The following is a 26,883-nucleotide window of genomic DNA, read 5'->3' as shown; positions in this document are numbered from 1 at the left end:
GAATTTAGAAGGGAGCATTACAAAATACAGCATTTTCAAATTGGAAGTGAGTTTTAAAGATGAATATTTCAAATTTGAACAAATATAAAAAAACAGTTTTATCACAAGTAACCAAACTAAAAAATAATTCTACGTTTCTACGTAAATTATTTATATAAACAGGAATCATTCGTTAATAGATTTAAATAAAACAAAAAATTTCATATCGCCTCAACAAAAATATTAATGCAGTAGAAATGAAATTTTTGATTAAATACTGGTCTATAGTCTTTTCTAATAGAAAGTATGAAATGAATGTTTATAATTCTTTAAGACACAAATATTACCTTTCGCGTTCAAATGAGTTTAAAGTTAGAGTAAAATCTCAGCGGAGGTCCCCCCCCCCATCCATATACAATTTCCTCTATTTTATCTGAAATGTAATTTTAAAAAAAAAAGCTTCTTTAAATTGTAGATTTTGACAGTTCAAATTAGGATATCAAATCTTAAATCTTTCCATATAAGACAGTACTGAAAAAAAAAATTGACTACGAAAATTAAGATTCTCTTATTGATTATATAATGATAAATACTTTTTAAAAATTGTTTCAACTTCGATAGATTTAGATAATTATTAGTGCTGATTTCAAAGATAAAATCCTTTCCCTCCCCCCTCTATGATGTACGATTTTCACATTACGATTTAGTACTTAGGAAATCAAAATATTTTCATCTTTTTATTTTATCATATCAGAAATGTAAATTTCATATGTATATACTGTCTTGCTTTAAATAACGAATGGGCTTACAAAAAAGTTAAAATTACTGAGAGCGGTCTTACTGAACCAATTGCAAACAATTCTCGCTGGTACTTAATTTCCAGTCAACTTTCACCCAGAATATAAAATAAATTTAATAAATAAACATTTTCTAAAAATTAGTGAATTAAGAAATACAAATTTTTCATTTTAACTGTATTTTACAGATTGGTCATTAATTATTATCATATAACCGACTTTGGCAACCAACTGATTCACTTGGCATATTTACATCTCATATAGCCGATATTCGATTCTTTTTCCGTCGGAATGAAATGGGTGTTGAGTCCATATCGAATATCAGTATTAACTGATCCTGATACAGCAGATATCAGGAGGATACTAATATCAGTTACAAGTGCTAACACTGACACGAATATGATTCCAAACTGTAATATCGCTTCTTCTGAAAATGTATTGAAAATGATACGCCGATAGTTTTGATTTTGATAGTGATTGATGAATGGGTGAGAGGAGGAAAGGACTCGATTTACTTCATAAAGAAGGGGATTCTTCAGTAATATGTGCATCACGACATACGGTAAAAACAATTATAATAAGAGAAGAAATATTTACTATAAAAAAAACATCAAGCATGCTAATAGTGTTGCTGAGATAGAACGGCGAACTAGGCAATACTGACTCAATACTTTGTATCAGATTGATATCGTATCACTCGATAGAAAACGAATTAAGTCGAAGAGATGATCAATCGAGTCCAAAAACTGATACTGGGTATCTGGTACTCTTTGTCTGTATCAGTTTTGTGTATCTGGTACAAAGTATCAGGCTGATGCCCAAACCAAAACCTACAGTTTGGAAAGAATACTTTTACACCTCAAGTGTTTACACAATGGTAAGCACGCTTATTTTATTTCTTAAAGGAAACCAGGATTCTCCTTCTGAATCACTATTATAATAAGCGCCTTCCTTCAAGTCTACAGACTTATAATCATGGAAAACAAGCGGGGAATAAAATCAAAAATCCGTTTCTTCAAACGTGCTGTTTTTAATACATCAACGTAAACGTACAAAATATTAAGAAAATCCTCTTTTTACTAACGATTTTCTAAAGCTGTTCTGCGGGATTAGCTTATAAAATAAAACTAGTATCATAAGGCAGTATTTTAATGGAAGAATTTTTTCCAAAGCATTTAAGAAGAAAAAAAAATCTTTTCAGCAATTGATTAGATAAATAAGAAGACATTTCAAATTTAAATGCCAGAAGAGGAAACTTTTCTTTTATGAATTCACTTCGCGCTTTTATGTACAATTCACTAAACTAGGTCGATGGCCACTAAAATAAATTTTTCTTTTTTCTATACACTAAAAATATTTTAATTATTAGAAAATTTATTTAAAAATCGGGCGTAATACTATTTAATGATAAATAAACTTAATTTAAAAGAGTTCTGCAACAAATTTAACTTAAACCTTTTTAAGAATTGGAAATGATATCAAAAATGGTTCTGCAAGACTTCTTTCAGGCCTGCGAATTTTAATACTGCCACTTTTTTTAAGATTTGACAATTCACTTGATGTGTTCAGTCACACGACAAACGTCATCTGATTACAAGTTATTCTGTTTCCCTATCCAATATTACATCCCTTTCTATCATGAAAATGATTAAAAAATCATATGGATGGAGCACATATAATACGCATCACATGACATTATATTACCGTTCATTTTGCACTATTCCACTCTTACGTGTGCGTTAAACGAAAAGCGTGAAACATGTTTAACATGAAGATAAATTAAATAAGAATTCTTTGAAATTTAAAAATGAATAAAAATTAAAACTAGTTAGCTTAGAAATAATTTCACCATTTTAAAACTACTAATAGAATCAAAATTTTACAATGTGCACTTGCACCCAGAGCTGCAAAAGCAGATGCCACGATTACTGTATGAAAGTAATAAAGAGCATCAAAATTTTTTACACAAATGCAGTGAATGGTACTTCTAATTAAACAGTCTAAAGAGACAAAAAGAACCTAAAACGATTAGCCAAGAGAAAAATTACTCTTTAAGCCTGCAACTTTTTTACAATTGATGTTGAACGATTATAATGCTGCGTTTTACTAAGATAATACATACATCTATATCAATCACGAAATTCAAAGGCCAATTAAATTAGATTTAATTAATATCTTTTTACTCTGCTAGTAAGCTAAAGACGAAGATGATCGATGACGTAAGAGCTTGCGTGAATAAGTTCTATGAGAGTTTAATGAAAACCATTCGTGACGGGTAGACATGCTACTTTTTCAAAAATATAAAAAGGAACATTTCAACATCAGAAACGCACTTGAATATTTATAGTACTCAAAGAATTTTGAACTTTTCAAAAAAAAAAAAAAACCCTATGTTTTACTTCTGATTACACTAAAAAATTAATTGCATATAAATTCACTTTTCGGCACAAACTATTTCCTATAAATTCTCATGAAGATAGGATAAAAATTAGGAAATTAATTAGAATTTAAATTAGATTAAGAGACATCAGTGTGTGTGTGTGTGTGCGCGCGCGCGCGCGCGCGTGCGTGCGTTTTAAAAGCTGTCAATTAAACTTTTTATGTTCAGTAAATAGCTTTTTAAGTCAACGAAATGGAGATTTTCTATTAATATCTCTTATTTTCTTCATATAGACAAATATTTTTTCAAGAAAGTATGGAAACTAAATTTTTGCATATAGGAAGTACTTTTCCCATAAAAAAATTTAGAATAATGTGAAAACCCTTTTTTTTTTCCCTTCTTTTTTGCAATGATATATTTTGAAGTGAAATTATTCTACTCCCATTTTAATAGGCCATTCCCTGTAGAAGGGCTTAGTAACTATATAATAACGTGTTAAATCTTTCTTTACAGATGCTAAGGAGCATGGGTGTCAATTTCGTCCGATTCCGTCAAGGGATATTGAATCATGCAAGGTTCGGACAAACTGATTTTCAATTCCAGTTAAAAATAGACTGAAATTCCGCAATTTGCAAAAGCTACAAGAAAATGCCCTGTGACATGTTTTTAAAAAATATAATTTTCAAAAATGACACGGTTAAATACATAAGAATTTAATAAAACCTTTCAAACTTATAAAATAAAATCTTATTCATTGAACCTAAACAAACAAAAAAGCATATCACATGCCAAATGAATGTACTAAAATATAAGACAAAATTAAGTCAAACTATAAAGATTTTTAAAAAACTGTTTAAATGAAACTGCTTGCATTCGCATATTTATAAGGTACAAAGAAATAAAATCAAAACTGAAAATGTCTGAAGGAAAAAAGTCAACATTAATAAAGGTACGAGTGGCACATGTAGTTAAACAATAATATAGATTTAATGCTTCAACGGAAAAAAAAGGAATTGTTATAAATTAGATTTGAAAAAAATCATTAAAGAATTAGTCATTCGTAAATGTAATTTAAGTCGCTGAAAAGTAGGGCTGGGCGATGATCGAACTTCATCACCGCGATATATCGTCCAACACATATCGATATTTTTCTGTATATCGTGATATTATTTATTTATAGTTATTTTAAGTTATAAATAGCATCTCTTAACATACTGATTGATCAGAATGATTCTAAATAAACTTCAATTCACAAAATAAAAATATTCGTGCTCTTCTGAATAAAAATAGTTAGATAATAATTGTGTTTAAACCCTTTTAACAAAGTGTGTCAGTTTCAAAGTAATGTCTGAATGTTACAATTTATAATATTGCATTTTTTCATTATAATAATTTTTAAAATTTTACTCTTTTATTGCTGACTTAAAAAACCAGTTTCTTTCATTCTTCATAAAAAAAGGGGGGATGACATAATAATATCTTTAATAAGTAAAATTAAGTGGTTCCAATAAATCTTGAATTCGAAATCTGATGTTTTGGAAAATTAATTCTGTACATGAATTACATAAATTTTCTATTCTTATTTTAATAGTATTATTGGAAGATTTAATTTAAATAACGAAAATTAATCATTCAATTAACTATTTCAAAACACATAAAGAGACGAAAAATAGTAATTCCGAAATAAGCAAAACATTAATAACAAATATTATGGTGGATAAATTTATGGATGGATGATGATATTTACGGACGATTGAAGTAATACATTAAAAATTTTAGAAAAGGTCCTGATCATGATAAAATAAAAGAAAGATATGCCATTAATTTTCATAATTAATATAAATTCATCATTCATAAATCATTAATATAAATTAAATAGAATATCACAGTATTTACAGAAAAATTATCAAAAATTACGTATGAAGATAAAAAAGAATGAAGAGCAACAAAAATTTACACTAACCGGTAAACAAAACGCACATTAATTGTGAATATCGATTTATTATACCGCAATTCATCGTGAACCATTATTCATGCTCATAATATTAATTTTTTAAAAATTGAAATCGGAAAATCGATTTTTTTTTTTTTTCCGATAAATCGAAAATCGGCACAGCCCTACACGTAAATCAAACGATCTGGACTGAAGAATGCCAACAGACACACACATTCATCTTTATTATAAGTACTGAAGAAATAAATAGATATAGATAAGATGACACACAGAACCGAAGGTCAGTGTAAAAATTTAAAATTCGTAATTCGCCAAAACAACAAAAGCTAGAATTTAAGTGTCGAAACAACTTAACAACTGGAGAGGTTTAGATGACTCTTCCAACAATCTTCAAAATTAAATTATTCCAATGCAGTCAAAACTAATATGTCTGTGAGTGATGTTGAGTTAACTGCAAACCAAAAAATTCAAGTTGGTTGTAGTTAAAAATATCAAGGAGAAATTAGAACAGCAAACAAATATGCTTACAGAAATTTTTCGAAAAAAAAAAAAAACTGTTTAAAAAGTTACTGCAAAATGTTGCTATCATTTTTAATCAAGGAGAATTAAAAAATTCCCCAGGAAGAAGGGGGGGAAAAAAGCAACGAAAAGTGTGTATCAACCTAAGGGCATTTCAGTGCATTGGGATACAGGTAGTACAAGTTTGGCATAAAAATTGTACTCTTTTTGGATGTTTTTTGCTCGTTTTTCTTTCTTGCTCGCGTTTTTGCTTTTCGTTTTCCTAAACGGAGGATTGTTTTCCCTCTTTTTCAAGTTTTAGGTTTAAATTTACGAACTCCCTGGTTTTTAAATCCATTTTCAAAATCTCAAGTGGGCTCAGTTTCTAATAATTTTTTAACTGTCTTTTTTTTTATCACCTTTCTGCAATGGAATTGTAAGTGAATTAAGAAGAAAAAGCCCTGAGCTTACAATTCCTCCATTTTCTGTTTCACCTTTTTGGGTTTTTCAAGAGACGTTTCTTTCCGAAACAGAAATCTTTTCCTTTAGGAACAGAATTTTTTCCCTTACACATAGACAAAATAGACCGGGTGGTGATCTTCTTAAAAGCATCTCTGCTAATATGTCCAGCAGAATAATTCCCAACGATATAAGAGAAAGCTTGAATTCGGAACTTTGGCAGTCACAGTATAATTCTAAAATACCAAATTAAACATTATTAATTTATATGCTTTACAAGGTTTTGATACTGATAAAATAAAACACTTCTTTGATTCTTTGTCCCTACCTACTTTCATCTAATTTGCACTACATTCTTTGGGCAAGCATCTCGTTCATCAGCTCTGAGTAACAACTTCGTTAATTAGCTAATTTATTAGCACTACATAATTCTTAATACAACTATTCCCAAGCACAATCTATCTTAGAACGTACTCTCTGTTCATATGATATTCATAATCAAACCTCTTGCTATGTAATGGATTCAACTTTCGATAGTGATCACAACGCTATAGTTGTTGCCTGGTCGGTAATAGGAAGTGCCAGTCGCAATTTAGAAACAATTAATTGATCGAGGATTACACAACAAGCACATAAAGTTTTTAATAATGCCAACTGATGTTCTATAGAAGAAATAACGATGAATGCAATTAAGATAATAACCCAGCTATGCAATTGAGATAATAACCCTTTAAACTATTGTGAGATGAGACTTATCGTCTTTGGTGGAATCTTTCTTGGCATAATCATGAAAAGCTCAATAAGTTCTTTCGAAAAAAGCAATCAGAAATATTTCTGTGACAAATTGGATAAAACACAAAAGTATTTGCAAGTCGGTTTCGTTTTCACGCTAAAAAGACGAACAGAGAAAATTGGGGAAAAATTTGCACAATATCTCGTAATCCAAAAATGTTTTTTTTTTAATTCTAAATAAACTTTTGAAACACACAAATCCGAAATCTAAACATAATAACATTATTATACAAAACAATCGTCATATTTGCGATCCAGCACATCAAAGTGAATTATTTGCAAATAGGTTTTCTAGTCAAAATACAAATATTGAACCTATTGACTTGGATTTCTCTGGAATAAATTCCTCCCTCAATAGCAAATTCGAAATTTGGGAACTTACAAAAAGCAATCTCTAAAACTAAAAACTCTACTTCTGGAGCTGACAACATCCCAGTCATCTGGTTCAAAAATCTCAATAACGATCACCTTCAAATTACTTGGAAATTATTTCAAAACCAATCCGATTCGGCTTGACATCCCGAAACAATGGAAACACGCTGTAATTATTTAGATTCCGAAGCCAAACTAAGGCAAAACAAAAGTTTCTTCCTATCGGACCATCGCTATAACCTCAGTTTTTTGCAGTTTTTGAACGTATCATAATTCAACGCATTACTTATTATTTAACTTGTAACAAAAAGCTTCACAATAGACTACGTGGTTTCATACCCTTCATTGATAACCAAACTGCTATTTACAATATTCAGGCAAAAATAACAGAAACTCGAGGGGGGCGGGATTCGTTGGTGTAAATCTTGATATCAAAAGTGTATATGATTCTGTCCATATTGTCAGTCTTATTTTTAAATTCGTAATAAAATACGAATAAAATTAATAAATTTTATTCATCATCTTTATGCATGACTTCTATGAAACCATGGAGGAAGGGGCTGACTGCATTCTCTTTGTGGATGATATCTTTGTTTTCTGTAGTCATCATTCGTAAGAAATCATTATCAAAAAAATTCAAAACACACTGTAAAACACATACAAGTTGTGCAATTACTGGAAATTAGAAATTAATCCAGAGAAAAGTGCAACATCTGAATTGTCCCAGAAAAAAAACCAAAAAAAAAAAAACCCGCAATTTATCCACGTGTTTCTTACGCAGGATATCCTTTAAAATGGAATGAAATGATTAAATTTCTTGGTATACACTTTTCTAAAAAGAATCGAAACTTAGTAATCCTCAAAAATCTCAAAAATCATGCACTTAAAAAGATAAAAAGTCTCAATATATTTGCATAAAGACATGGGCCAGAACTAAAGATGAATATCACAAATAACAGCATTTTCAGCGTATGGTTGCATCGTTATCAACAAGTTTTCTGAGCCTTAGTTTAAAGCATGCGACACTATTCAAACAACAGCTCTGAAAATTGCTCTAGGTCTCCCAAAATGGACCCCGAATATTGTAATCCTGAAATCGCTTCTCAGAAAATTCTTTCTGAAAAAAAATCAAGCGACTGGCTTTTCAATTTTTCATTAAGCAAATAGTTGAGGGTTTACATTCCCCATTTCTAACAGAGCACTTCCATAATAATCGGGAAATTTAATTAAGTACCAAAAAAAATCCATTTTGTTTATTCTCAAGAATTTAAACATATCTTCCAGTCAAATTATCACTTTGCTTGAAATCCCATCGACTAATTGTAAACATTTCAACATTTTTCTTACAGATTTTAAATTTCAATATAAAAATCTACCTTTGATTGAAATTAATAAATATTTTAATGAATGCATGCGGAATTTCTTTTCTGATAATTTTATTATTGTTACTAATGCATCCAAAACACACCTCAATAACACCTGACTCTACTTGGTGCACAGTTAAGAAGAGCTTCTCTTGATCTCTGTTTGGTCCATTCAAAATATCAAATGCATTTCTATTATTATATTTCATTTTAAGGCGGTAGGCCTGGCAGTAAAATCAAAAATCACATCACATTAATCCTAAGCAAAACTGCCCAAATTGAGGGAGAGTGCACCGACACTACAGATGGAGCAACCAAAAATTATGCAATAAAACATACCTAAAAAAAAACAAAGAGGACAGAATAGAACTAAATTGAATGTATGCTTCTGCTGTAAATACTTTCTAACTTAAAAAGTATTTAAGGCAGAAGAGATGCTGTTGAAATTTCTCAAAGCAATTATTTTAAAGTAAAATTAATTACAACATGATCCAAATAGAATAAATATATTTCTAAATACATTTTCATAATTAACTTTGTTCTCATCGTGACAAGTCCTGCCAATATAAAGATATTGTAATATTGACAAAGTGTGCACACTGTTTAATAGAATGAGAAGTGAGCCGTCGTGCAGGTAATTTATCACACAATCAGGCCCATTTGCTTCATCTCATCCCAGAGCATAAAATACTTTTAGAATCCACTTACTCGAGTTTCTTCTCTTCTTTTTGGATCGTATCAGGTCCCGGAAGTGGAGAGAGACGCTGTGACGAGGGGTGCGGGAGGCGTCTAAAAGGAGAAAAAGCTTATTAAATAATATCATGCAATTGTTTCCCGGGATTAAGATAATATCATCATATAAAACCGATTTTTACATCAAATCAGAGTTTAAAAATTGTCTTTTTAATGATACCAAGTTTTTATGTTTAATGAACTTTTAAAGTAATATTTTAACATTATTTTTCAATAATTTATTTCACAAAATAAAAGTAAAATTTTAATCTACACTAGCACATTTCGCGTGCTGGAGAAAAAATTGGCTTTCATCAAGGTATTGTCATCACATTGATAAAAGCTCAAATTAAAAAATAAGTTAACTGTTACTGCAAATTAAACCTAGAAATGTGTAATTTTCAACACATATCTATATAAAATTAAATAAATATTAAACATAAATGAGAAAAAAGTTTTTTGTAATATTTTACAATATTTATATTATTAATTCAATAATTCCATTTTATTTGTGACAAACATGGTTTAATATATACAGGTTATACAATTTAATAAGGGTGCAACAGCTAGATTTATAGTAATAGATTTATATCTACTAACAAATGATCTGATGAAATAAATTGTATTTAAATGTAATTTGAGTCAATAAATACTCTGATGACTTACAGATTTTAAATTTTTACATAGATCGCCTTATGAATCTTATCTCTGCCTTACGAATCATATTTAACAAAATATTTTTGAGACACTAATATTTTAAATAAAAAGAGTTGCATTGCAATCAATTAAATCAGTCACTAAAACTGATTCTTTTAAAAGTTTAATAGCAGTATAAAAATACATTATTTTAGATCTTTCTATCCATTGTCTTAAAGAAAATAGCCTATCAATGTGTGGTTTCCCCAACGCTGATTATTAGATGAATGCACGTTTTGTGTTATAAGTGCGAAAAATTTAGCTTTTATCATCACATTGACAAAAACTCAAATTAAACTAACTCTTACTGCAAATTAAATCTTGGAAAGTGTAATGTTCAGCATAGTTTGTAAGAAATCTAATAAATATGAAATATTTTCTTTGACATTTTAAAATGACTATATTACTAATTCAGTTTTATATAAAGCATACATGAAACAATAAGGTAACATAAAGCATAAGGTTGAAACAATAGATTGTCCAGTTAATTTTACTGAATACAATTTATAGGATCGAAAAACTGTAAAAAAAATGACTTCATCATTGTTTTCAGAAGTATACAGTAGACTCCCGATTATCCGCGGGCGGATTATCCGCGCCTGCCGCACAAAGTTTTTTTTTTTTTTTTTTTTTGACTGATTTCTTAAAAAAGTTGTAGTTTTACAGTTATGCTTTTGTAATTACATAATACATTACAGTATTAAAACAGTACATATGTATTAATTTTTCTGAGTATCCTTGACGCGTCTCGGTAAGTACAAAGCATTTTCTGTTTTCATTAACAAAATGCGTTTTAGGTAAGTTTTGAGTGATATACTAAAATAGTAAGCTTTAGTTAAACATTTCCTGCTGTTTATTTTACGTTTTTTTGTACATAAAACGATTTTTCAAAGTTGGAATGACTGTTTTCTCTTTTGTTATACCCGTTTTTAGCGGTTTTCGGATTATCCGCGATTTTTGTTATCCGCGGCGGCCGCGCCACCCAATTCCGGGGATAATCGGGAGTGTGCTGTATTTACTGATTGAAATAAAATATTATTTACCACATTTATATCATTTTTAATGTTAAACTGAATTTTATAATTAATCAAAAAAAATTTATTTAGCAATTTTTTTGAAATATTGCATAAATTATAAAAAAAATATTCTGTGGAACACATAAGATTACATTGTTGAAGGATTCAATTTTCTGTAGTCATATTTTTAAAAAATATATTTCAACAAAAAAATTCTTATAAATTGAAGTTTTACCTCTTCTATTTGAAATACAAATTTAAATTTAAATCTTATGGCAGCTGATATTAAATTTGAGATATATAGCACAATGAACTAAATACTGTAATGTTTCTGTAATAATATGAGTTAAGTGAATATTGAAATATGAAACTTAAAAATATTTTGTTGCAGAAGCTATTAATTAACCAAGATAGATAAATATTTAATTGAACATTTTAGAAAGCAATCCTCCAGTCAAACTAGTTGGTCGACAAAGATGTAATAAGAAGTATGTAATAAGCTAGTATGTAATGAGAATGATTTCAGTGCCATGTACATTAGCATTTTATAAATATAGATTGTACTAGCACAATAAACATGCAGTAAATTAATTGGTTAGCTATGTTTGTAAATTATAAAAATAATAGATATTCTAAATATCATGAACCATCATGTGCAATAAATTAAACAAAATCGGTAGAAATATTGTTGTTGGGGTACTGTATAGGGGTTTTGCGCCATAGAGAATCTATGGTACGGCACTGTGTATTCCCGAATATGAAAAACAGTGGAAATCAGACAATCATTGATCATGTAACAATGAATGTAATTTTTATAAAAGTCATAAGAATTCATAAGAAATAAAAAATTTTGAAATCTGTACCATGGTGAAGATTATTTATTCTATTTTGCCACACAAATCAGAAGGAATGAAAAGGTGAATTCCTCATGTAATTTTACCATCATATAAAGATAAATCTATATCCAGGATCAATCACAACTTTATTTCATAAAATTTTTTATTCCATCTGTGACTTAAGAGTCACACAAACATAATATAATCGAAGTAAAAGTTTAAATACAAAGTCAATTATCTCATATATGAAAAACGAATAATTAACTAATTTTCAAAATGTCAACCATAACAATAGCAAGCCAAATTAAAGTATGCAAATCAGTGGCGGACAGACTTGAAACTCAAATTTGAAACCTGCTAAGAGACTTGTTTGCAATTCTTTTTCTAATTAATTAAAAAAAGAGGACAGAAGAAAGAAAGACATTGAATGAAAATGATAAGAATGAAACAAAATGTAGAGATAAATAAACGAAAGTGCCAAGAAGAAATAAATTGATCAATATATAATATTAATTGAAGTTTTAGAAATGACTTAAAATATAAAAAGTATGAAAAGAATTTTTTTTTTAAAAAAAGCAATATTAACACCACATGTTCTAAATAAGTAGCCATATGATTAGCAATATTATATGATTAGAACATTATAATTCAATATGAGAAATAAGGTGCAAATCCTCATATCCCTAGATGATGATTCAAATGCTTTGTCCCTGAAATGCAAAGACATACTATCAAACAGAGAGTGTAGGCAAATACCTTGGGACCCAAACAAATTTGTATGTGTGCACATGTGAGTGTGAGCCCATGTGTGGTACAAGGGAATTATTATCTGCTTATTTATTTTGATTTACAATCAACTATCATTTACATTTCAGTATACCTTTCTAAGGATTTATTTAAAAATTAGGATTTTTTGCTTTGTTTTGTTTTGGCCAATTTGTAGTAGTCAGCTAATTCATAAGCCTGCAATTCCCTTCTATCATAAGACGAAAAAAGAAAAAACAACTTCACGAAATTCCACTATCATGGAGAAGAGATAGTGTTCCCCCTTGCACACTGATCCACTTGACTTTATGACAAACATATAACATAATTTTATTGAGGTTTCTGGATATTTTCATTTTCTGTCTTTCAGTTCTCTCAAGATGTGAGCCATTTTTTTATTGAATTCTTGACATTAGCTAATAGTTTCTGGGTGCCTTTTGATGTTTACAAACATGAAAATGCAATTTTTGAAAGCAAAAATTTAATTTCTTAACTATCATAATATATATATTTTTTTTTTTCATTTCAGTATGATCTAAAGTGAAAACATATTACATTTCTATCCATGCACAGAATATTTTAGTAAAAAATTGAATATGATTGATAACAAAAGAATAATGATAATTTCTATTTTGATGTTAATCGATACAAGTTTGACTGTTTATATTTTCTACAATGAATAAGAAATATACAATTATTTAAATTCTTCTATGTTAAAATTCCTGTTAATAACAAGAAACCTTGAGATATATTATACTTAGAACTTAATTCCAACACAAAAAAGAAACATGGAAAAATGCCTTTCATGCAATAGCTTATGACAAAACATATATTAAGAAGAAAAGAAAAAAAAATGTAACCATTTTATTATTTTGGAAAAAAAACCCACAGATATATGTTATTCAACAAATTATTCTTATTAGCTAAAGAGTGGGATTTTTATTAAAAGGAACCCAACTATGCAAATACTAACAGCTAAGTGATGAGCACTCAAAAACTGTCATTTTAACTTTCTATCTGTTGAGGTTTTATTGATTTATTTTTTCATTCTCTCATACTAGATTATTAAGTCTTTCTTTTTTTAATAATATCTAGATTCAGAAATATATATGACAAGCAGTTAAAAGTTCAGTAAATTATATTTAAACAATAAAGTGCAAGGTTCTCATAGTTTTAATGGAACTCTGAAAATTATACTCAGATGCTTACTGCCTCAGAAAAAATAAGTCAACATAAAAAAAGTACACTCACCAGGCACTGTGGAATTATTGCTATGAATATCCATTATTCTGGATGTTGAGAAAGACAACCGACGTGTGGCTCGGCCCAGGAGCCCCAAGTGGGAGGGCTCTAAAGGAAAAAAGAATAATAAAAATTATTTCCTTAAAAACAAACTAAATGGCTACAATAAACTCCATTCGTATTTTAAAAGATCTGTTCAATTTTACAATCATTTCCTTCTTTTCAAAATGCTTTTTGATAGCTTAATATTTTAAGAAATAGATTAGGTTAAAATAATAGAATTATTTTAACCAAATGCAAAAGAGTGAAAGCAGTGTGCTTTTCTTATTCCAGGCATTATTTTCATTTCTAGACCATTAATAATCTATATCTCAACCAATTTTGCTTTTACATTTTCTGTATGCTTTTTATTATTATTATTCATACAGAATATTTATATCTGTGCAGATTTTGTTCTCATCATTTGAAAATTTAAGCAATATTCTTGGAACAGTTTTCCTGTCTTAACTGACTTCTAAAATAGAACATTTTATTTAACACATCACTTAATAAGTCAGCTAAGTGGACATCAGCCGGTGAAAGTCGTCCAAAGCGACCAAAAACTCAAAAGTTGGCTGGCAAAATTATGGCATCTGTATTTTGGGATACGCATGGAATCTTGTTCATGTGCGGTTTCAACAGGACAATGCCCTGTGTCACAAGTCGATGAAAACAATGGTTAAATTGGATGAATTACACTTTGACCTGCTTCCCCACCTACCGTACTTCCCAGATTTGGCCCCCAGAGATTACTGGCTTTTTGCAGACATGAAAAAGATGCTCCAGGGGAAAAAATTTGGCTCAAATGATGAAGTGGTTGCCAAAACTGTGGCCTATTTAGAGAGCCTATAAAACTGTGGCCTATTAAGACAAATCGTTTTACATAAAGGGCATCAAAAAGTTGCAAGAACATGGGAATGAATGTATTACTCTTGAAGGAGAGTATATTAATGAATAAAGTGGAATTTCTAAAAAAAAAAAAAAAAATTGTTTTTCTCTGTTAGATCGGAGACTTATTGAGTGATGTGTTTTACCATCAATACAGCCTTTGCTATGAGATATAGTTGAGGAATGCCAGGCTATGATATATAATTTAGAGTCATTGCGAAAATTATATATCTTTGTTTAAAGTGTTGCAAAATTCTATCTGATTGAAATTCTATTTGTTGCACTTTTAACTTTGGATGTTTTTCTGAAAATTTTCCTAAAATTAATTTATTAAATAGAATTGCAGCATACTTGTGATTATAATCAAAGATCACAATATAAAATTCAGAACTAACATCAATAATAATGGCATAACAGACCATAGTAACATACAATGTAGAAAATGCTTTATGCCAACATGCAGATTGAATTTTATTCTGATAAGTGTTAGAATACTTTTAACACTAAAATTAGCCTGAATTTATTTTTTATAGTTCAAATTTTGTTTTAAATTTATAAAGACGGTGTGTATTTTGCATAAACATGCTACAAGAAATATTTAAACTGTTTCTCTAATAAATCAAAGAAGCGTGATTTTTGTTTCACACAGCAGCTTCATCTACTGCTTTTATCCTTTGTTTTCCTGACTTTTGAGTTAAGTTGAGATGTGTTTACTAAAATTGTACAAAATGTTGCAACCATTAATAATGAAAAAAATAAATAAATATTAAAATGAATGTAAGAAAATTAATTGTGATAGACATAGCAAATTAAAAATTTTCACAAGTTAATTTTCTGATTTCATTTTTACTTTTTATCATCTGTTCCTTGTGACACAAAAAAATAGAAAACAGACAATTAAGATTTGTATGCAAGCAAGTATTTTTTTTTAAGCTAGAAAAGAATATGTTTTTTATAACAGATATGACAAGACATAAAAATAATATCACTCTAACCAAAAATTTTATCAATTTATAATGATGGTTTTAATGCTCTTAGGAAGGAATAAGCTAATTTTTGTAACATAATTATAAAAATGAGTATTATTTAATACTTTGAATGTTTTAATAGATATAAAAATATGAATAATTATAGTTGATATTTTGTTTCAATGCAAGTAATAAAAAGAAGTTAACAGTAAAAAATTACTTTTGCACATACAAATTTACTTTCTTAGTTTTAATATATTTAATATATTTTTTATAAAATAAAAAAAAAGCATCAAATTAATTGAAAATTTAAGAATGGTCTCTAAAGTACAAATGGCATTGACCAACAATGGATATGAAATACATTTCATCTCATGCAGCAGCTATCTTATTCTTTCTAAATATTATTTCTTCCAATTTAACTGGACATATTTTATAGATTTTCATTATAACAATGCAAACTATTTATACTTTTTTCCTTCATAATGGCTAGTTTAGTTTGCATACATATAAAAGTATGGAAATATGTTTAAATACATGATAAACATGAGATGCAAAGGACTATATTAAATTAATAAATTCCAATAAAATCTTACCCCTCTTATTAATATCACCATTCTCTTGTATTGAAAGACTTTCAGCTAGATCAGACAAACCATTGTCACTATTTTGCGATTGAAATGAGAGAGACATGCGTCGACGAAAGCGGTTCATAACTGGCTTGCATCCCTTTTTAAAGAGCATCCAAGCTTTAATTTGAGCAGACTGACTGGGCTGGAATGTCAAAGGCACTTGAGTGGACGTGGTTAATCGAGCAATTTATAACATAGATGATGGCAGGTTCAATCTTCTGGAAATAATAATATCTGAAACAAAAGAAAGGGAAATAGTTTCTAAATCCAAGGTGCATAGACTAATTTTATATTTTAAAAAATAATCATTTCATAAGTATTTTTTAAGCACCTTTAGAAATAAAACAAATTCAATTATTTCACATTAAATAAATTCAATTTTTTACTAATAACCTTTCCCAACCCATTAGATATTGGGAAATATTTTTGGGTTCTCGAGCATGTGAATTAGCTTTATATTCAATTTCAACAATTTCTTTTTCCATTAAGAGATAAAGCTTTCTTTCATATTTTCCATTTGTTTTGCCATCTGAATTTCATCAAAAAAGGCAATATTTTGAATGGACTGATGTTGCTAACAATCACAATTTTGTAGCAATATATAAGGAATGGATTCTGTCTGCTTTATTTATCATAGATTACATATTGTGAAACACAAAATATCGTCCACATAAATTTCTCAATTCAAAATTTTAAATAGTGATGAATCCTCTTTCAACAAATGTTTGGGCACAAGAAAAAAAATGAAAATTTTCAAAACTCTTCATATTTCTTAAATTTATGGAAAGTACAACATAGGGCTTTATTGGCATTTATAACTTACAAGTAACTTAAGAGCATCACAAATATTCTGCTTTACTTTTATTTTTGGGAGACTTGAATCCTTTAGTGTATTCACAATGAATGAAATAAATATTCACAAGTATATTGTTAAAAAATTCTACACTTTCACAAAAAAATTAATAGGAGTAAAAATAATAATTCACTAATGGCAAGTCAATAAATGATGTTTAAATATAACTAACCAATGCTACACAAACAAGTCATAATATATAGAAAAGCAAAGATGAACTAAAGTTATTGTTAAAATTCAACAGTCATTGTTTTACATGAATACATAAAATTATTTCTAAACAGAAAGGATTTTTCCTCTATGTTTTTCCCTAAAAAGGAGGTGAAAGAAGAATCAAGTAAATGAAAGATATATAATTTTCTCTATTTAAAGGAAGTGAAGGAAGATTCAAGTAAATAAAAAGCATGTATTGTTCCCATTCTATCAGTAGTTTCTAAATTGAGATAGAAACTTTCCCAGCAACTTTGATATTCACTGGCAATTAAACATTGGATATTTTGTAGCTTAAGCTTGGATATTTTCCCCAACAGACTTGGATATCAAAAAATAAACAAAATCATCAGTTTGGACTTCAAAATAAATCATGTTCAATAGAAAAATTTAAAAATAGCAAATATTATATTTTCTGTATATGTATGCAAAAATGTAGATTCCACTCCCCTTTCTTTATATCCACAAATACCATTCTCTTAAAACACTTGCAATGCTCATGAATGCTCTCCGTATGTTATAGAAATAAAATTAATACTTTTTAAATAATTACTACTCATTTAAAATCTAGTGTGGCATTTCTCTATGGAGCAAATAATTGCTTTTACAGTCCATTAGATGATTTCTGAAATCTGAGCACTTTACATATCTAATTGAGTTGCAAATAACATAATTTATTAAATAAATTGGACATCTTAGAAAAGATTAAGATATTATGGGCAGTTAAATGTAAAGGGAACAATTCTATGCATATAATATGAATACTTCCTTTCTAAAATCTTCAAGAAAAATAGGACCTATGTAGGATGAACTGAAGCTAATGCAATACATTTTATGTAAAAATACCAACAAAAAAAGCAACTACTTTTTACAAAACATTTTATATAAAAAAAAAACACTTGATATATGAAATGAAGTATTGTACTAGTACCATTGCTTTTAAAATAAAAATAATTAATTCAAAAGATAATATTAAAATACATTTATTTTCCAGTATTCTTTTTTTTTTTTTTTTTTTTTTTTTTTGATTTAGGAATCATCTATAGCTATAACAATAACAAACTTAAATTCTCAATTTGATAGCTATTGTCATTCATTTCTTTTTAAATAAATCCTTTCAATATTACTTCAATATGCTGCAAATGCTATTCATTACACATCTCTGCAAAAAAACTTTTTGAAATTTGGTTAATTATGATAAAAAAAAATTATATAATTTTCAGTACTTATTTCAAAAATAAAATATGGTTCTTTTACACTGCAAAAGATTTTTCATTAGACAAATTCACATTCTGAAGAAATATCTCAAAATATTTTGATACTTTTTTATTACCATCTCATAAATATGTGTTTTGCATTTATACTTAACTCTACTATAATTAAAATTATAAATAAACTTATGAAGAAAATCAACTACTAACAGAATAAATTTTGTCAAAACTTTTATGTCTTTCTTTTAGTAAACATTCTGGGATTATCACTTTTCAACAACCCACAACTGGACAATAATACTGATATTTCTCTTTCCCTAATATTGCATTTCCATTTACTAAAGGTTTCGGTGAAATCTTTTACCTTGCTCCATACTCGTTGCATCTCAATTTTCAGAATGATAGTTCAGATGTGAATAAGAATCTGATGCTCATATTACCTTCTAACATCTGGAAAAAATATTAACATTTATTCTACATTAGATTTTTAAATTGAGTCACTTTAATTTACAAGAAAACTAATTATTAGTCTCTTGAAAAAATTTCAAGCTTTTATCTCATTATTTTCATCACCCATTTTCAGTCAAAATCTTCATTCTTCTTCATTTTCCTATGTCATGTCCTACAGAAATTCTTCCATTCAATTTCACATTGCATAGGTTCATAAATAGTTCACAAAGATATATGAAACATTTCCCTTTTCTTTTAATACTTTAACACATTGTTTTATAAGGTTTAATTTACAAAGAAATAATAAAGGAAAACCTTCTACAGATTTTTTCTCTTTAAATACCTTTAACTCCACATTTAAATATCTTCTTCCTATGCCTCAATTTCATACCAAAATAAGAAGCTGAATTTTTTTTTTTTTCTTTTTCCATTTGAACTTTAAAGTTATTTCAAAGCAAAAACAACCCAGTGAATCATTTTTGAAAGCTATTTCTCTCAAGCACAACATAAACTAAAAAATACTTTTATTCAAAGCTTGGAATTATATACATATATATGTGTACAACACTGAACTAAGAATGGCACTAATGAGTGTAGAAAAAATATCTGGATGTGGAAGAGAAATGATAAAAAGTAATTAATGTATTAAATATCAATTTATCATTTTAATGGAAAATTCTAGAAATAATAATCAATTGTTATTTATAAAGAATTTATATAAAGAAAATTATTAAAATATATTTAAAGTGCTCATATAAGCACCATTGCTGTTTTTAAATATACAATATTCACACACACATGAATTCTATAATTTATACTAAAACAATATACAATGGACTTTAAAAATTTTTTTCCAATAACTAGTGCTTAAAAAAACCATCAATATTGCTAACACATTTTTTATTGCAGAGAATAATTTCAACATAATAAAGAATAAAGCTATTTCTATGTTTGTAGGAAATTTGATAGTCATTAAAATAAAGACGGATTAGTAAAAATAAACATTTCAAAAGTTTATTAAAATCTTCCAATTAATCCAGTCATGATTTTCTTATTCAGCAAAACCTTAACGGCTCATTCATATGCAATTTTAAAAACCATGTTCAGTTCTATTTTATGAAATACATGTGAAAATCACATAATATTGATTTATATATAATATATTCATCATATAATATTGCTGATCATATTTTTGAATTCTAGTAAAAATATATATACAATGTTAATGACAATGCTTATTGAACTGAACTGGTTGATCCATTAGCTTTTTGAGACATGTACTCACTTCTGTTGTTTTATAACTATTTGTCCAACCCCCTCCCCTTTTTTGAGTTTAAAGGTACTCTCTGAAATTTATTCCAAGAATCTAAAAATCTAGTTGAATGAGAGTGAAATGCATTTAAATTCTTTCCTAAAAATGTCTCATTTCTTTGCATAATTCTTTTGCACTAATAATAATATTTTTGCAGCTTTCTTCTGGCTTTCAAATTGGCAAAAGGAAGAAGGAGTTAGGTAATAATAATAGGTGAAGTCGTGTTTACTAGATAGATTTGGAAATAGATCAGAAGGATATTCATTTTTCTACTGTACGATATTCAATGATGTTACATTTTGATGCTAATGAAATGCAAATTTTACACTAGTTCTTGCATTTGTATATGCACAGTTCATATGTGCTACCTATATAAATTTATTTCTCTATATATTTCTCTCTCTCTTTTGTTCTTTAAATATTTATTACACTACTTCAGATTCATTCCGAATATATCAGCAAAGGCAGTATTCACTCACAGTGTACCTTTTAACAAATTTCTTCTTAATGAGACAAATGATTTAAGAGGCAAATATTGCTAACTTATGAAAAAGAAGTAATAATGAAAGAATACTTTTAATGAAAAATTGTTTAATATATGTTATTTCGAAAAAATAAACTGTGCAACTATACCATAACAAAATGTGAAACAGAAAAACATATTAAATAAAACATAACATTTAACTATACAAGGGATTAAAACATAGGCTAATTTACTTATCAGTGTCAAAATCTATGGAAAAATTGTAGCATAAATAATTAAGAATAAAAAGAGAATTAAGAACAATACATTAATAAGCAGCAGTGTTCTCCCTTTTACTTCATCATATCATCATCTTCATATATTTTGGACCAATTCCTTTTTATTGAATGAATTGAAAATGGCTCATATCAAGTACTTTAGAATAAGAATTATATAGCAAATTTATCTCACTAGCTTGTGTTTTTGAGCCATTTCATACACACAAATAGATAATAAAACTTTTAATAGATCCAGATTTCCTACAGAATTCAAATTCTTGGGATACATTTATATATTTTTAATTTTTTACGCTCATCTGCACAAAAAAAGTTCTGGTATTAAAATAATTTAAATAGAATTGTATTAAGCTTCTGATTTTGAACTTCATCTAGATAATACTTTTTTAAATGGCATTTTTTTTTTTTTTAATCTGAAGAGAAAGTAACAACTATGTTGTAATAGTTAAAATGATCCATTAAAAGAATTTAAGCCAAGTCTTCTCAATAAAAATTCATATTAAGGGAAATTATTTCATAATATATTAAGTAATAGCTGTAATTTATTACAAAAAGCAAATAAAATAAATTGAATGTGTTTAAGAACAAAATGCAGTGATGTCTTTCAAGAAGTAAACAAAAAATTCTGTATGGTATATTTGGCAGAATTACATGATTTATTATTAAATTAATAATGCAAGGAAACTGAATAACAAAATTTCATGAAGTTGAAGCGCAATTCTGAGTAATTAAAATGAAAAAAATATGCGAAATTAGATATGGAATAATAAAAATAAATACTACTGATTAAAGTGGAATATTTGCTTTATTCCAGATGGTATACGAAACAAATGATATATAATATATTTTAAAAGGGGATCGAAAAAGAATTAAAATGCACAAAATAATATATTTTATAAGTATTCGTACAGAGGCAAGTACCTGGAAATCCACACTTTCGGATATTCATGTTGACCAACAACGTAACCCGCCCAGCAAATTGTCACCTCTCCAACTTTCCCATCGTGCAACTCGCACCCATCTGTTGAATATATTATATAAATTTCGCGGGAAAATCAAAATTGTTTTTTTAAAATAACTTTTAGGAATGTTTCTTTGAAAATTTAATGGAATAAATACTTTTCATTTCAATACTAGATCACATAGCGGATTATCAAAATGTATTTGATAATCTTAAAATACCATCAAAACTCAAAAAAAGAAATTCTGTTACCATAGCAACTGCATTGTTTACGACAACTCACACTCTCTCTTGAAGTCTGAGTCCAGGATATTTTCCAAGTAAATAAATCAAGGGTATTTTTAAAGGGGGGGGGGAGTATGAATCTTTCCAGATAATAAAACTACTATAATTTCTAATTTTATCTATAGCGTCAGATGTAACAGTATATTAAAAAGATATATGGAAAAATACCGGAAAGAGACAATAATAATTCAAGTTTTTTTAAAGATAATAATTAAAGATACTGGGAGGGGGAGGGGAAGCAAGACCCTCAAATGGAATACGTGCTTCACCTCAGGTAGATAGATCATATCCATCGAAGGTGACGATACGCTTCACCAAAACTAAGTAGTGTATTTGTTGAATTTAAGAGACATCTTTCCAATTTCGATTGTATTTGGCGACCGTTTCGTTTTAATATCTGCGTGTGATTCTCTCCATCGCTTGCCAGTACCTTTATATAGTTCCTATGCTGTAAAGCAGCAATAAAAGTAATTTGACAACAATATTACAAAGAAAAAAATTAAGAAAGTAAATATAATGAAAAACACCGATATGTCACTGGAGGAAAAAAGAGAAATATTGAAGAAGAAAGGCACGTGCTTTGTCTATTTGAAATCAGACCATAATTCGAAGATTTGCTGGACCTATTTAAAGTGCATTATATACAAGAAAAAATATCTTAGTATTATGAGTTCCAAACATAAATCAAACAAAATAAGATAAATCACATGAATTAAGTGCAAAGGTTTTAGTATTACCAGGAAATTCGTCTACGTTATTATTAATGCTATTGGTGAAAATCATCAATAAAGACAGATCCAAGGATTGTTCACCACTGGTGAATTCTTAAGAATAGATATTGTGAATAAGCTGGAATTGGAACCAGTAGATCAATAAATGTTGAGTCATAGACTTTGAGATGGAGGAGGGGGTCAATAGAATAAACAACAATACATTGCAAAGCTTGTGTTCAAGATTCAAGGCACAACATTTCCGTTTTAAATAAAAATAGAATATCTGGTGCTATTTCACATGAGCAAGATCCTGATACTTATCGCAGAAAGAAAAATAAAATTATACAGTTAAATGAGACGGGAGAAGAAATCCCCAAAATGTGTTCATTAATAAACAGATTACCGTAGCTCATTATATCTGGGTCAATTGGCCTTATTAGTAATAATTCAGTAGCTATTAAGACAAAACGTGGATGAACAATTCAAAGTAAACAAACAAATGTTTAAATTTTTTAGAAAGTATTATCTATGTTACCAGTTTAGTTTTGGAATGGAATTACCGAATCCAAATATCACCGGTATAGGATATCTTGTAGAAATTCAGTGATATGAGGTTACCGAAATGTTGACTTTTTGTTTTGTGTTCATATTTTTTTCCTTAAAACTATTGAATGGAAAGAAGACAAAAGACATGAAATATGTTTCCTGTGGAAAAGCCGACATCCAGAGTTAGAAATAGGCAAAGAATTAGTTACGGAACGCTTAATGTGAACTAAAAGAACCTTATTTTATCGGAACATTTAAGAGAATACAAAAATATGTTTAATGTGTGGATTCATGATGGAATCACTGAATGGCAGATAAAGAGAGAATAAAAGATACAATTTATCACATCATCTTGTAATAAAAACTGGTGATACAATTACAAAAATTTGCCAAGTTTTCGGTGCTTTGGTAAGGTCTCAAAAGGAAATTGCTTAAATAATTTTCTAGAAAAAGATTTAAATTTAGAATTAGTACCAAATCTAATAATTTAATTTCTCAAAAATGCTATTGGCATAACATCAAACATTTTAAAAAAATACTTTTTACAAATCAACCTGAATTCAAGAGATAGAGAATTCTTTCAGTTATTATAGTGGAAAAAGTGTGGAATGAAAAATCTTGATTCAAATAATGTTTTGAAGAATTTATATTGTGAGAAGATAATTCCCTCTTCCGATATTAAGAAAATTGAATGGAATTTCAACTGCTATATGATGAAGAAGATCAGCATGCTAAATTAATGTTATTGTGAAAGAGTATTAAGTATGAAGAAGTGGAAACTGGTATTTACGTTGTGCAAGGTTGGGGTGGGAACTTGTAACGCTAGCGTTCATAGTCGAGTAGCAAAGCCACTAGACAGAAGTGCACACTCCTTTCCGGTGGTTGTTATCTAGCTTATGAAGTTACCACCACAGCGTCTATGAAGCCACGATAAACTCAATGTCACTCGCATATACTGAAGAAGTGAGAAAGTTTAAAACCATTAACAACTGTTTGTTTCTTGCTAAGCATTCCTAGCACTAATGCAACAGATTTAGATAAAATTGCAATAAAAACCTAAATATAAAATTTTTTTTAAGACTAAAACTACGGCATGGTTTAAGAATGAGTTTTCTCAAAGAATAATTAGCAATGTTAGTGTATAAAAGTCACAACTGAGAGAAATCTTTAAATGTTGGAGAAGTAATTCTCCTTGAAACTGATTCGAAAAGCCTTCACTGTCTATTAAGAATTGTAACTGAAATCCTTCCTACAGCAGATAGACATTCAAGAGTCGTCAAAGTAAGAATAGCAAGAAAGAAAGATGTGGATAAATTGAGACTCATTCCAGAGATTTTATTAATTATAAATCAATAGCTCAGAAAAATTACTATCCATTTTTCAGCAAAAGGATGGAAGTAGAAGGATTCAACTTGCTGTTGCTCCAATTGGCCTAAATCAAGATTCCTATGAAAATGATGATTCTGAAATAATCCCTGATGTTGTTGCTAAAGCTGGTGGACGAGGTAAAATTTCTAATAGATTCAATTTTAACCTTTAATTGCAATTTCAGGTATTTCATAAAATTGCAAGTTGACAGATTATATATGCGTCATCTAGTTATAATTCAATAATATAGAATAATTCAATTTATATTTGTTTACTGTTGTAGTTCGAAGCAAAACACTTTTAAAATTCCATTAAATACCGGCGATTATAATTTTCTCTTATATAAAAATATAATATTTAACTTTTGAACATGACAATTCATTTACTTTATTGCCATCGTACAAGGGAACTAAGAAATTAGAATATTGGCAATGGCGATTTTTCATGACTTTTTCAGTAGGTTCATGACACGAAACTTGGGGAAGGACCTCAATTTCTAAGCTGGTGGCAATTTATTTGCATTGCAGATGAGATCATAAATTTTTCTCCTTAAAAAAGGAAAGAAGAGATAATGAAAATGATAAGAATCAGATAAAACGTAGGAAAAATAAGCATGATTGGAAATGCCAAGAGAAAAAACAGATAAAAAAATTCCAAAAGCAGTAATATTCAGAAAATTCCTAAATTATATATATATATATATATATATATATATATATATATACAGGGTGTTGCCGAATTCGACCGACAAATTCAGAGAGGTGATAATAGGTATCAAGAGGATAAAGAATCCCCGAACAACATGAGGACCCAAACGACGTTTAGGAGGTGAAATTCGCAAAAATGTAGCGAGTTGAACTATTGGAAACTGTAAAAAATTAATAAAAAAATAACAAATGGTATTTCAACTATGAATTTTTTTAAAAGTGAAAGCACATTCTTAAAGACTATTTTTCAACATGCCGATTTGATGAACTAGGGGGTCGTAAATTATTGAAAACAAAAAAGTAGTTTAGGACCCTTATCTACAAAAATATTAAAACTTTAAGAAAAATAAAAGCTTGAAAATATAAGGAATTTTATACTCTTTAATTTTATATAAGTCTGTAGTGGGAAAACTGAGGAGATTTTAAGATACTCAGAAAAAACTAAAATGTTTTCCAGGAAACATCGCTGCAACATCGGCACCGATGTTTACAGAAAATATATCAATATTCTACCGAAAAATTCTGAGGAGTGATAGTAGGCATCAAGGCGATAAGAATTTCCAAAGAAATATAAAGTCGCAAACGACGGTGAAAATTATTTTGGTGGAATACAGATGCAGCATACATGTACAGCACAGACATTTTTACATAAGAAAAGAGACGATGAGAAATGTTTTTAAAAATTGCTCAATGTTGGGGCCCCGAAGTTCATTATACAACCGACGCCGATGTTTAAAGGACCACCGGACGTGCTCAAACATACCAGGTGTGCTTGCGATTTCTCCATCAGCGACGTCGATCCGCTCTAAAAGATCTTCCACTGTATCCAAAGGTGTTTGATAAGCAAGAGATTTCATTTGGCCCCAGAAGAAGAAATCCAAAGGATTGAGGTTCGAGGAACGTGGGGGCCAATCAATAGGTCCGCCGCATCCAATCCACCACCCAGGATATGTATCATCTAGGTAGTTACGCACAGAAATTGAAAAATGCGCTGGAGCACAATCATGCATTAACCACATGTTCTGGCGTGTAATGGCTAGAAGGACGTGCTGCAAGAAAACAAGGTACTTTGCGCCACTGAGGCGTTCAAGCATAAGAT

General features: G+C 28.8%; 1 protein-coding gene across 3 annotated transcripts in view; it reads right to left on the bottom strand.

Annotated features, from left to right (window-relative positions):
- Positions 1 to 22,219, bottom strand: part of LOC129963152 (cyclin-dependent kinase 16-like) — a 70,850-nt gene extending 48,631 nt beyond the window's left edge. For 2 of the 3 annotated variants that reach the window (XM_056077261.1, XM_056077263.1), the window contains exons 1-4: positions 22,126 to 22,219; positions 16,374 to 16,643; positions 13,892 to 13,990; positions 9,304 to 9,384 (exon numbers count right to left, since the gene is read on the bottom strand). In XM_056077261.1, the coding sequence (XP_055933236.1) occupies positions 9,304 to 9,384; positions 13,892 to 13,990; positions 16,374 to 16,521 (328 nt within the window). In that variant the 5' untranslated portion in view covers positions 16,522 to 16,643; positions 22,126 to 22,219. Of the gene's footprint in view, positions 1 to 9,303; positions 9,385 to 13,891; positions 13,991 to 16,373; positions 16,644 to 22,113 lie in introns of all 3 variants that reach the window. The other variant, XM_056077262.1, reaches the window with a different exon arrangement.
- Positions 22,220 to 26,883: the final 4,664 nt, after the last annotated feature.

The sequence above is a fragment of the Argiope bruennichi genome, chromosome 3 (genome assembly GCF_947563725.1).
Source record: "Argiope bruennichi chromosome 3, qqArgBrue1.1, whole genome shotgun sequence".
Lineage (NCBI taxonomy): Eukaryota > Metazoa > Arthropoda > Arachnida > Araneae > Araneidae > Argiope > Argiope bruennichi.
The sequence above is the reverse complement of the archived record's forward strand: the minus strand, read 5'-3'. Positions and strand labels throughout refer to the sequence as shown.